This window comes from Triturus cristatus, chromosome 10 (assembly GCF_964204655.1).
Source record: "Triturus cristatus chromosome 10, aTriCri1.1, whole genome shotgun sequence".
NCBI classification, from domain to species: domain Eukaryota; kingdom Metazoa; phylum Chordata; class Amphibia; order Caudata; family Salamandridae; genus Triturus; species Triturus cristatus.
Window position 1 is genome coordinate 1,124,392,933 of NC_140593.1, and position 14,045 is coordinate 1,124,406,977.

Sequence of the window (14,045 nt, forward strand, 5' to 3'; positions counted from 1 at the left end):
TTGTTCAGAGAAGGCACTGAAGTGGGTCCAAGAAACTAAATTGGGAAACCGCACAAAAAGATGGAATTTTCATAGATTGCAACTATTCTCAAGCATGTGACCTATTCCTATAGCCAAAGAGGACAAGAGATGTATAACCAGCAGTAGAGGATTGTCAGAACATTCTTGAGAGCATAGATCAATACAGCAAGTGTGCTCCAGTGTTCTCCCTTCCTGTTGCTCCTCTCCCTAGTTTTCTCAGGGACTGATTGCACGTATTTGTTTTAGATAAGTATGAAGCGTTTTAAACTTCAGGGAGGCTTGGGCCAATATGCTTGGATTTCAGTTCTAGCCACAGTCATGACAAGGAGAGAGAAACAAACTCCATGAGAGATAGGGGCAATTAAAGACAGTGTATTGAAGAAGCGAAAGGAAGGGTTCCTTTTGGTGAACCAGAGACGAGAGAACCTGGCAGGGCCATATTGATGATCACAGAGTTGGTCCTTGAAGAAGTGCCTCAACAAGTACAACTTTTAAAGAAGACTGTGTAGAGATAGAGATAAGTTTGATGGGGATGCTGTCAATTTTTAAGCGGGAGAGTAACAGGGCATACATAGTTTTTCTGATGTTTGCTACAGGGAGATAAAGCGTGGAAGAAAATAAATTTGTGTCACACTAGCAATGCGTGTTTTGGAAAAAAGATAAGTGTCAAGGGTGAATCAGAGATCTTTATTATTTGTAGCAGACTGATGTGTATATCAATCCAAGTTCATGTTGGATAGCTAGTATGGGACCACTTAAATATGGTGTGCAAGAATCACATGCATGTTACCATAATGTTTTTAGGACTTGAGTGTCAAAGGCTATTAAAAGGTCAAGCATGGTCAAACGTGATTAGTTTGCCTGATTTTCTGCTGTAAGTAATCAGGAACAAAATATCCATGATATGTTTTAAAGTGTGTTTTATTAGTCAGAAACTGACAATATTGTTCAGATCTGAATATGACACTTTACTCCGCATGCGTTTACCAAAAATGCCACTACCCCGCATTTTTTACTAAGCAAAAACTTTTACAACACAGGGCTTTACAATTCAATCCATTACAACGTATTGTCCATTACAATGCAATTTACTATTCTAACTCCTACGGGCGTTGTAATGGGGAATGCGTTGTACTGGTTTGCGGTGTAAAGCCTTGCGTTGTAAACGTTTTTGCAGAGTAAAAAATGCAGGATAATGGCATGCGTTGTAGGCATGCGGAGTAAAGGATGTTTACCTTCAGATCCATGATGACTATTTCAGGAAGGATATGATCTTTCTAGTCTTCAGGGATTCTTGATGCTGTCTTGGGAGAGCAAAGCATTTACTATGCTGAGAAGAGGTAAATACTTTTCAAAGATGTTGACAAGTCCGAGACACTGGTTCTCACACTCTTTGCCTCCCTCTTTTTATGAGGTCCACATCCATTTGCAAACAACCTTAATTCTAGCTATGAATATGAATGACCCTTAGTAACAGTGCTCCAAAACCGAATACTTCATCCCAGCATAGAAAACTCAGCTGCATAGCCAATTTTCAGATTTTTAGATCCAGTTTCTTAATTATTTTAGCAGGCCCAATTACTGGAGCTCCATTTGTATGGAGTACTTGTAATCATGAAGAAGGGCAGTCAATCTGTTGAATCATGGCATACTGGGTGAGAGGACTGTAGTAGCCTTCTAACCTCTTTAATGGTGATGAGATTCTGGACACCTGCTCAGTATGTACCAAGCGATTCTTCAGACGATGTCTTCTCTGCAGCACATATGCCACATTATGTTTTGTAGGAAGTTTGCTATAAATTTACTATGATTGCATTGATGGATTTGAGGAGGGATTGCTCATTCATTTCCATCTCTTCATTGACCAAGGAATCTTCCTCTTCACTTTTGCGAAACTTTATCCTTGCAGAAGCTTTTCTCTCTCCTTTTGTTTTGGCATGTCTCTCGAACACACAGCGGGACACAGATCAGTAATTTAGTATTCAAGTCTACTAAGGGCGTTTCACATATGTTGGAGTGCATCTGTATGATGAGTTTTGTACATTTATTTTGACAATGAGATATTTGTCTTCTATGTAATGAACAGAAGGTTAAACAGGAGATGGCATAGATATGTGAATAATAAATATATACTAAGAGATGCTGTGTTGTATTATGTGTCATAGATTATGTGACACTGGGCGATTATTGACGGTATAGAGGTTGAGGGGAGTGGTTTCTTTTTGTTGCTGGAATCTAAGTTGAGCATTTTAAACCGAGTCCGAATAATGGGAATTGGAAGGGATCATTCATTTAAACACACACCACTCAAGCCGCATATCCTCCACTCCAATGTAAGCGCAACGAGCGATGAGCGTCAATCCCCTAAGAGTGGGAGGGAAGTCTTAATGTTATAGTGTATGTGACCTTGTTAATTCCTAACCATCACCCCTCTAGCATGTTTATTCACTATCCAGTGCCCCCAAAAGCCCCAGTTAGACACAAACACCACAGTCCTTCTCTCCCCACTAGGCTCCTCATGTCCTGAGGACTCTACCAAATCAGATGGAAAATCTGCTGAGGCCAAAGGTGCAGATTGTTGCCATTCTACAGCCTCTGAAAATGGCATCCAGAAGATGAGGGTCCTAGGCAAATCTGGCGCCACCACCGCCAATTGATTCACAACTGAGGGCCTTCCTCTTTGGTGTGGGTCCTGCAGAACTTAGGTTGCCCTTGGGGTACACAGGCATATGAAAGAACCGAGCCCAGGTAGAAGACCCAAAGGATTGTGGCCACCATGCCCGACCAGGATCTACCCACTCCTGTTTCATCATTTTTAATGTCGTTTATATATGTATATTGTATGTAAAATGCATTGAGTAAAGCTAAAACTGTGTAAAAAAAAAAGCATTCGGCAAGAACCTAGGACTTGTCTAGAGAAAGACATGAAATACAATTGTTAAATATTAGGTTACAAACATGTGGGTATAATAGACTGGTAAGAGAACATGCAATATCTCTAATATGAAATTTGACAAATATAAGAATCCTATGCACAAATGATACTATGAGACACATACCACAACTTACCCCAGTCACCGACTCTGAAGCTTTCTGAAAGTGACTTTATGTAGTCCTCCCTGCCCCATGAGGAGGCATTTACAAAGTAAGATGGTGAATCTCTAATTGTAAAACTAAAAGTGAATCTTTCTGAACCAATATCTGCACAGAAAAACATTACAATTCATTAATGTAAAATGACAAGATCATTGCCAGTAAAGCAAACTTTATGATTCCAGACATGGTTACACTATTATATTTTAAACTTGGCCTCCACAGACTGCAGAGCGCTGTAAACTATGAATAAACCTGATTTACAAGAAAAAAATATTAGATACAGTGAGCTTGAGCATCCCAAATACCTTGTAAATACAGAATATAAGTTTTAAAACAATGTTGTGCAATAGTAGTAATCATAGTAATGAATAAAGGGCACCACACTGGGAGGTTACTACACAGATATATAGATAAAACATTTTTTTAACACTTTATTTTCAAATAAAGGAAAAGATTCGCATTGCATATAAAGTCGTCACAATCAAATCAAAACGTTGCTGACAGTTGTAGCGCAATAGTGGACATCATATCAGCCAGTAGAATGGTAACACTCAGCCGACACCAGTCCACGACCCTCCCTGGCTACCCCTTCCCGCGACCCCAATCCAAGTTGGTGCACTGAAGGCTGTCCATGTCTTGCAATCGCTCTGTGCCACTACCTCACCCCGTGGTCCCGCAACGCCACGCCGGGTAGCTGTGCGACATTGGGACCCACCTTCAGCCTACCCCCTCAGGCACAATGCCACTGCCTGCCTGTGAGTTGGAAATCTGTTTGGCTGGGTCTAGATGTGCTCTCAGTGGACCCCAGATGTCTCTGGGGCATGATGTCGATGGCAGGAGGCTGGCATATATCTCCACATTAGTGTTGCAGCATGTCAGGCTAGTCAGCCAATCCTGCAGTTTGGGGGCCGTCTTTCTGCCCCAGTGAATGGCCACTTCCCTCTTTGCTAACAGTAGCCCAAGGGAGGCCAACTTCCTAACTTTCTTGGGAATCTGGACTGTATAACCCAAGAGGGCAATTTCGGGGAGGGGGACAAGTGGGATACCAATAATTGTCCCCAGTGACTCATGCACTGCTGTCCAATAGGTCTGTAGTCGAGGACATGACCAGGCCAGATGCAGTAAGTCAGCATGTGGGGAAGCGCATTTTAAACAATTGTGTGGCTTGGAAGAATCAATCTTATGGGCCATGGCAGGTGTAAAATAGGCACGGCAAAGGAATTTAAAATGTAATAACTTATGTCGGCTGTTGATTGAGATGTCCCTGGTAGCTTCACAGCACTTCGCCCATTGTTTATCTGAAATTGCCCATCCCGTGTCTGTTTCCCATTCCAGTCGAAGCTTGGAGTCATCTACAGGGAGCATCTGAGAGCAGGTCTTGTACAATTTGGAAATTTGGCGAGCGCCGCTTGTGTTTTCCAGGATCAAAGTAAGTGGGGGGAATGAATCTGGTTCCACCGGATACGTGGGAAACGTCGCGCGCAATGCGGACATCATTCTGGACATGTTGAAGCGGGTCAGGAAATTGCAGTCAGAGAATCTGTCGTCTTCATCTAGGGAAAGAACATGACCCCCAGGGAACAGGTCGCCCACCTTCACTATGTCCGAGGCATCTAACGTACGCCGTATTGTGCCCTCTCCCGTAATCGGAAACCATCTAGCATTGGGTAATGGTAATTCAGAGGAGTACAGAAGTGTGGCACCCGTACGCTTCCTCAGCTTTTTCCAAGTAGTCGTGGACACCGTATGAATGTCACGTCTGTCCCGCGGAAAACCACCCGGCAGCACCTCACGCAGTTTGTTAGGGAGAACTAGGTCAGCCTCCGGTTTCAAAAATGGGATACGGGCGTCAGGGTGGAACCAAGTATGTGCATAGCGGCACTGCGCAACCAAATAGTACAATTGTAAATCTGGAACGTTAAAGCCCCCTCTATCATATGGCAGGGTCAGAATGGACCAGCGAACGCAGGGCCTTTTTCCACCCCACACCAGTCGGATAATGAGTGAACGTAGAGTGCAATTTATTTTTAGTTTTGTAAAGTTCTGCATACCACTTTACAGGGCCTCAAGACGCACAGGGTGGGAAGTCAAGGAACAGAGAAATAACAGGGACACTCAAAAGGGACAAGTCAGCCAATAGATTGGTTAAACTAAATGGTAAACTGAGGTACAGTGCCTAAGACTTAGTATGTGGGCAATATTAAGTGCCTGACCATCAAGAGAGCAAGCGTTCCCTATAGAGGGTAATCCATAAACCGCACATAGCTGTAGCAAGAAGGATAACCATAGGCTTTGAAGATGAGGTGAGGGTTCAGTGCCTTCCTGAATTTGATTAAATCTTTTTTAATTCTCAAATCTGGGGGTAGAGGGTTCCACAGGGACGAGATTTGAATATGGAAAGAACTTCCTTCAAATGTCTTGCCAAACACAAACATTGTAGGATCCAGTAAAGCGAGAATTCTTGGATTTTTACATTGTTGCATAAACAGAAATTTCCAACGTAATACATATCTCATAGAAAGGAATACAGGGTTACGTGTGCAAAGCATTTTTGCGTTTGCAAACGGCCCAATACTGCGAAGCAGACTGTTTGCCACTGTAAAAATGCTTTTTGTGATGTACAAAGCCCAATTTGAAATTCGGTAACTTGTTACCGAATCGCAATTTGGGTTGTGCGATTCTGTATTTGGAAGGGGCGTGTTGAGGGCGTTTATTCTTAATACCGAATTGGAATGGTATGTACAAATGTTTTGCGACCTAAATGCGGTCATAAAACATTCACAATTTACTGTCAATTGAAAGTTGATGGTTAGCCATTCACAAATGAGAAAGGGTCCCCAAGGGAACCCCTAACCTTTGAAAATGGTTGACAACATATCTTTTAAGAGCAGGTAGTGGTCCAAGGGACCACAGGATACTCTATAAAAAATTAAACTTCAAAGTTTTATTTTTTTGTAGATGCATCCCGTTTTCCTTTAAGGAAAACAGGCTGCGTTTAAAAAAAAAACTTGATTGCTTTATTTAAAAGCAATCATAGGCATGGTGGTCTGCTTCCAGCAGGCCAACATCTCTGTGATGGCAGCGAACAGTAGTGGGTCACAAATCGTGACCTACCTCAATAATATTCATGATGAAGATCTATTTGCGACCCACTATCAATCGCTAATGAAACTCAAGACTTTTTTAGACATTAGGAACAGCGATCTCCTAATTGCGATTCGCACAAAATTGCAATTAGGAAATCGCTATTCCTAACTTTCATATATCTAGCCCATAATGAGTTGGGTGGATTAATCACACACACAATGTTGAGGTTAACACATAGGGGTCGATTCCGATCTCGCTTGGAAGGTCTACGAATCGAATTTGGCATTTACGGATCCGATTCGTAGCCCTTTTTTCCGACCGAATCGTACACAGGTCCGAACGACCAAGTACGATGCAAAGATCGTGTACGCGCCGACCGAATTGTTTCCCAACCCGATCACATCCATACGACTCGTACACAGATGCTTCGTACAGCTCAATGGACTCTGTTTCCCAGCAAGCAGGTACGATGCACGATTCTGACAGCCTTCACGATTCGGTATTTGTCCGGGTCAAAAAAGCTGCCGGAATCGTTCTTTTGGGGCCCATAGCAGGCCCCCCATCATCTGGAGCCCTCCGATTCAGACCCGTGGGGGTACCCATGGGTCCCCCTTCCCATACATGCACAGTGTGGTGGGCACCATGTGGTGCCCGCGACAGGGTGTACGCTTTCCCCCACTCACCCCTTTTTGCTATGGAAGCCTGTACACACGTCCAGTATACAGGCTCCCATAGAGTTCAATGGGAGTCCGAGCGAAACAAGTCTGTAAGCAAGTGAATGCATCGTACTTGCTTGCTCGGACACCAGGTGCACGATTCGCTCGTAAAGCCCTACGGATCCGAGTTGTACGGAGGGCTTTACAAGCGAGATCGAAATCGGGCCCATAGTGTATGATTGAAGAGTACAATGCGTTTTTAATGCGATTAGTAGTGTTAGGGGTGAGAATCAGAAATTACGAGGCCTATTCCCAAACTGCATTTTTGCTATGTTTAGTAATACTACAATAGTACTGATAATGTACTACAAAATACCATATACAAACCTACATGCAGAGGTCTATGCCTCCCCTATTTTTTATGTGCAGAGATATCCACCTCGACTGCAAGGATCTCTACACACATAGGTTTACCTTTTGCAAATAAATGAAGGACTGGGGAGGGGGTCCCTTGAAAAAAGGGAAATACTTACAACTGAAGGAGAGGGGTTTGGGGAGAAGTAAAAAGAAATTAAGTGAGGGCTACGCAGGGTTTTGTGTGAGGGACAGACACCCATCCACAAAACAGAATAACCATTGCTATTCATGAACTGCACTTCTATAGTAGCAGAGCAGCATGTGGCTAACCACTGGTACCTTCCCACAAAACAATGGAGGTTGGGACTTAAAATAAAACCCATAGGAAATAAAATTAATTGATTGACTAATTTTTTTATATATATATTTATATTAATGCTAAAAAATAAAATATACATTATGAATATGTATTATTTCGTTTTAAAATAATGTAATGACTTTTTTCAATTTTAAAATAAATGAAACTAATTTTTTTAACATTTCATCAAATTAAATAAATTTTATGAATGACTTTTAGTACATAATGAAAATACATAAACATTTTTTATGAGGCAGGTTTAACTTTTTTAAACCATATTTAAAAAATAATTTAGATTGAATAGAATATACTTACATTTGTTAAATATTAATTTAAAATGTAGGTGATGCTGCAGTAACATTTAAAAAAATCATTTTTCTTATATAATACTATAATCTAAAATATAATACAGAATTATTGAACATTACATTTAACATACAAATAAAATAAAAAAATTCAATAAACTGTCATTATTTTCCCTATACTTAATCATAGTGACAGCTCAGTCCCGTTTACACAGGTCTCCGCCAAGTGTGAGAATGTAAAATACAGCTGTAAAAGCACTACTATAAGTAATGTTACAGTTGTATCTGACTACACCCCCTATTTTAGGGGGTGGAGATATAAAGGTCTGCACTTTTGAGTAATTTTACACTTAGAAATGGCAAATAGCCAAAAGTAGTAAAGTTACTCTAAACTGTAATTTTACAAGTGTAGATTTACTCTTGTTTATTTAAAGTTACCTTTGTGAATCGTCCCTGAAGTTTTAAGAGAGTTAAAGAACACAAGGTTATGCAGTACAAGCATGGATTTGGTTGGTTGGCCCGTCTCCATGTTGCCCCAATGAAAAAGGTCTGTGAAGAAAGTGGGCTGGTAAGTCCCAGTATTATGTCCCAAGTCCAATTTCAAAAGAAAGTTTTATAGCACTAGAAAGCTACCCTGGAAAATATATTGTATGTATGACTCAAATTTGCTGGGCATTTCAAAAAGTTCTCCTTTCATTTAAAGAACACTATATACCCGAAAGTAGTATATTAGTTTGTTCTTTAGTTTGTTCATGAACTTCTCAGAGTGACATTCTTGATGCTGCATATGCTTTTTTGTAGTACTTGTGTTCCGCATAGTTTGCCTAGGGCTTTTTCAAGGCTTAGTGTTTAGGTCAACAAATGTAAAGGAGTTCTCCATGGATAGTTTAGTGTTGTAGTCAAAGGCTTCACATGGTTTAAAAAGTCTCCAACGGTCTGTAGCTATTGCTTGCCGTTTACCGACTGCAAGCATTAGCTACATTGCTACATCCTCTCCAGTCAGTCAGGTGCGACCAAAGTCATGTGTGCACTCTCCTAAAGCACTTTCATCAGAAGCTAGGGAATCAAAGGGTTGGGGTAAATGTGTAGTGGAGGTAGAAATTTCACCAAATGCAAAATACGTCTCCTGGGCTCTTTTCAGTAGTAAGTGCAGGATGCAGAACTGCTGGCAGTGAGTGTTCTCCTCAGTGGCAACAAGATAGATCTGAGGACTGCCCAAGAACGAAAATATTGGCTGCACCAACTCTGGGTGAGGGCGCCATTTGTGATTGAGAAGATGATGCAAAGAGCGTCGGCCTGCCTGTTCAGAGAGCCAGGCAGATGATTCACAGCCAGTCAGACAGCTGGAACCCAAGCCCACAGCTTCACAGGGGAGACAAGCCCACGCATCCTGCTTGTTACCACATACCAGTTGTACTGCAGTAGCGAAAGAAGCTCAATACTAAATTAGACTCCTCAATGTGATCAAATCTCTTATTCCAGCAGAAGGCCTCAAAATGGTCATTGAATCACTAGTCCTCTGCAGAGTAGAGTATGCAAACTCCCTATTGACCGGCATTACCAGAGTTCACCCAGCTCCCTGGAAGGAAGCCATCAAAAATGCAGCCAGACTCGTGTGCAGCTCGCGGAGATCAAAGCATATCATCCCATGGCATAATGGTTCCCCATTGAAGCAAACAGCACTTTCAAGTTGGCCTGCATAGTTCACAAGGCTATGCATGGGGAAACCACTTTCTGCCTGAACGGAAAACTGGTCATTTCAGTGGGCCCCCACTCGCTCAGAAGAGTATACTCTCTAAGACTAGAAACTCCTTCATTAAAAAAATACAAGACCCCTAATGTAAGCTTTCTCAGGGAACTGTCCCAGGTTCTGGAATGACATTCCTCCTGCCATTCTGACAAATCACTCCAATGAGATGATTAAGAGGGACAGGTGAAAGTCGCACCCTTCCAGTCCTTCTCCTGTTGTAACTGGGGCAATTCAATCTCAAAATGGCTCCTAATCCAGGTGAAAACAAAAGACACACAATTGATGGACGGAATGAAGAACAAATCAAAACATTCTCCCCCAGTCAACAGATCTGGGTTAAATCCATCATTATTTTGCTCACCATGCCACCCCAGTTTAGACCTGGCCAAATGCAAATCAGTCTTGACCCTGTGCCTCATGGGAACAGTCCAGCACGAACTGCCAAGCCATGTCCTCCCTGGACCGGAAACAAGCATTCTAGGACCGGTTTCGGGGTTTCACCCCTCTTCAGCCAGGATAGCGTGAATCCAGTGGCACAGTGAGCCCGGGACCTACGTCTAGGTATACCTGGCGCACTTAGGGCGAGAAAGCAAAAGACACACAATTGATGGACGGAATGAAGAACAAATCAAAACATTCTCCCCCAGTCAACAGATCTGGGTTAAATACATCATTCTTTTGCTCACCATGCCACCCCAGTTTAGACCCAGCCATATGCAAATCAGTCTTGACCCTGTGCCTCATGGGAACAGTCCAGCCCGAACTACCAAGCCAGGTCCTCCCTGGACCGGAAACAAGCATTCTAGGACCGGTTTCGGGGTTTCACAGGGTCAAGAATGATTTGCATATGGCTGGGTTTAAACTGGAACGGCATGGTGAGCACAAAAACAATTGATTTAGGCCCAGATCTCTGTACTGGGGTGAATGTATGACATTGTTCTGCATTCTGTCCATCAACTGTTGTTTTTACATTTGTCACCCCGAGTGGGAAGGTTATGCCCAGACGTGGGTCCCGTGCTCTCCATGCCACTGGAATCAAGTTTTCCTGGCTGAAGAGGGGTGAAACCCCGAAACCGGTCCTAGGATGCTTGTTTCCAGTCCAGGGAGAACCTGGCTTGGCAGTTCGGGCTGGACTGTTCCCATAAGGCACAGGGTCAAGACTGATTTGCATATGGCTGGGTTCAAACTGGAACGGCATGGTGAGTAAAAAAACGATGGATTTAGGCCCAGATCTCTGTAGTGGGGTGAATGTGTGACATTGTTCTGCATTCTGTCCATCAACTGTTGTTTTTGCATTTGTCCTAATCCAGGTGGACATAAAGAAACATTCAATTTTGGGTCCGACATTGTTACCTCTAAATGTTGCTCTGTAAGTTGCAAACTGTATGTGTATATATATATATATATATATATATATATATATATATATATATATATATATATATATATATATAATCTTTCTCAATTTCTCTCCCTGTATTGCACAAGGCAATTCTCCACCCCTAAGCCTTTTGTTTCCTTCCAGTAAATATACTCCCTTTGCCTGTATTTTTATTGCCCTAGCTGCTCTTACACTGAGAAAATACAGTACCCTTTTGTTTTCTATGTAATGTGCTCTGCTTCCCTTGGTCGGCCTGATTCCCTGTAAATAAAAATAAAACAGATACCGCTATCGGGATTTGCAAGGATCCATTTCAGACAGAAAACAGAAATGCCTTTAAGGTCAGATAGATCCCAATCAGAAGCAGATTGGTGTGCACCCTGCTCCAATGGAGATCAAATGTAAAAACAAGAAGGTGATGGATGGAATGCTTGAATTAATCTAAGCCACTGGTAATCTCTCAGGCCACATCCCAATCTATTGTTTTTCACCCATCATGCCACCTCAGTTTGGACCAAATCATTTGCAAACCAGTCTTGACTCTGTTCATCATGGGCACAGTCCAGCCCAAACTGCCAGGTCAGGTCCTCCCTGAACTGAAACACAAGGAACTAATGACCAGTTTCACCCTTGTTATTGGCTCTTCAACCAGGTATAGCTTGGTTCCAGTGGCACAGTGAGCCCATGACCCACGTCTGGGCATACCCACGTCTGGGCATACCCAGCATACTTAGGGCACCAAATGCAAAAACAACAAGGTGATGGATGGAATTCTTGAATCAATTTCAGCCACTAGAAATTACTCAGGCCGCATCCCGCACCATCGCTTTTTGCCCACCATCTCACCTCAGTTTGGACCTAGCCCTATGCAAATCAGTCTTGACCATGTTCCTCGTGGGAATAGTCCAGCCCGTACTGCAGGACAGGTCCTACCTGAACCAGAACACAAGCAACCCAGGGGCAGTTTCACCCTAGTTATGGGCTTGTGAGCCTGGTACAGCTTGGTTCCAGGAACTTAGTGTGCATGGGACCAATGTCTGGGAATACCTGTCTCTCTTAGGGAGATACACTAAAATATAGAAAAAAGTGATGGATGGAATGCTTAAATTAATATCAACCACTGGTAATTGCTCAAGCCGCATCCCAATCCATTGTTGTGTTGCAAACCATTTCACCTAACACAGGACCCAACCATATGCAAATCAGTATTGACCCTGCTTCAATCAGAACAGTCCAGCCCAAACTGCCAAACCAGGCCCTCCCTGAACCGAAACTCAAGCAACCCAGGATCGGTTTTGTCCTAGTTATAGGTTTATCAGCCGGGTACAGCTTGGTTCAGTTGACACAGTGTGAACGGGCCTCCCGTCTGGGCATACCGGTCCCTCTTAGCGAAACACATAAACGTCCTGGCAGTTCAGGCTGGACTGTTCACATGAGGAACGGGGTCAAGACTGATTTGCATATGGACAAATCGGAACTGAGGTGGTATGGTGGGTGTAAAATGATCGATTGGGATGCCAGTGGCTGCGATTAATTCAAGCATTCTAACCATCACCTTGTTGTTTTTGATTTTAATGATGTCCTAAGTGTGCCAGTGTATATGCAGTGTTTTTATGTTGGTATGCGCATACTTGATCAGAACCACCAATACCCAGCCACCAAAATCATGAGTAGCACACCAACAATGACACCATTACTATCACCAATAACACTTCCACTAATACCACCACCATACTCACCACCACCATCAATAAAGCAATCAATCCCGCTATTAACACCACTACCACAGCCAATATCAATACCAATACCACTCCCACCAATACCATAAAAAAAAATGTTCCTTATCCTGTAAGCATCTGTTTGTATCATGTAGTGCTGTAGATTCACGTGCTCTCCATACTACTGCCATCTAATGTTGGACTCGGACATCTGCAAGTTGTTTTTCTGCAAAGAAGTCCTTTGAGGCACAGGATGCACTGTGACTTCACCTTTAGTGGGCAATGAGCATGAGCACCACCTCCATGTTAGGTTGTTTTTTATACTGTAGGTGTACCGATAACTACCTGGTATCAGGAAAAATTGAAAACTCATCTGTTTCCTAGGACCTGATCAGTAACTATGAGACCTTCTCGCAGTACTCCACTCTCACTTAGGTTGCTGTTAGAAATGGGGGTTTCTAGCTGGCAAGGGCTTGCACCTTTATCTAAGTAGGGACCCTTCTTCCTAGTCAGGATAAGGGAGCTACACTCCTGAAATAACCCCTGCTCACCCCCTTGGTAGCTTGGCACGAGCAGCCAGGCTTATCTTAGAGGCAGTGTGTAAAGTGCACATAACCAACAGTAATACAGTGTACGCACTACAAAAGGACACCACACCAGTTTAGAAATATAGCCAATATTTTTATATACTTTAAACCCAGACCAAATACGGTAAAAATCCACAATACTCTACTGGGTCCAGGGTCGCGGTGTGAGATGAAGGCGGTGCTCGCCACGGTGCTAGCAGGTCACGGTGCAAGCAGCAGCGTTGTCGTTGTTGAAGGGCTGTCGTCGGCTGACGAGCGGGAGTCGATGGTGCTAGCGTCGCTAGGCCAAGGCTGCGGTGCGGGATGAGGGCGGTGCTTCATGTAACTTACATGTAAAAAACTACAGGAGCATAAACCCATAAACCCAGTTGAGATTAGGGTAAGTGAGTAAATAAACAACAAGAGATCTCAACAGGTCTCATTCAGAGGCAATTATACGTGCATGTCAATAACATTGCAAGCAAAGAAGGAAGACTCTCAAACAATAAAAGTTTTTTAGCAAAAAGCAATCCTGTATTAAATACGATTTGTACAAAAGGAAGAGGATTTAGGGTATAAACCAATCTTCAAAGAAGAAAGTTACAGTTATATCAGCACTGTAGGCAGAATCAATTCGCATAAAACAATCCGAAAATTGTACTTGGTGCTGGGAAGTGTACGTGACACATAAAGACAGCGACACAAGTGACAAAGTGAAGTCAGCAAAGGGACGGCGCAAGGTGAAGTGAA

At 42.8% G+C, this 14,045-nt stretch overlaps 1 protein-coding gene across 1 annotated transcript in view; it reads right to left on the bottom strand.

Annotated features, from left to right (window-relative positions):
- The window catches only part of MEIOB (meiosis specific with OB-fold), an 877,351-nt gene that overhangs the window by 769,961 nt on the left and 93,345 nt on the right, over positions 1-14,045 (bottom strand). The window contains exon 4 of the mRNA XM_085629370.1: positions 3,091-3,222. Within this exon, the coding sequence (XP_085485496.1) occupies positions 3,091-3,222 (132 nt within the window). The remainder of the gene's footprint in view (positions 1-3,090; positions 3,223-14,045) is intronic.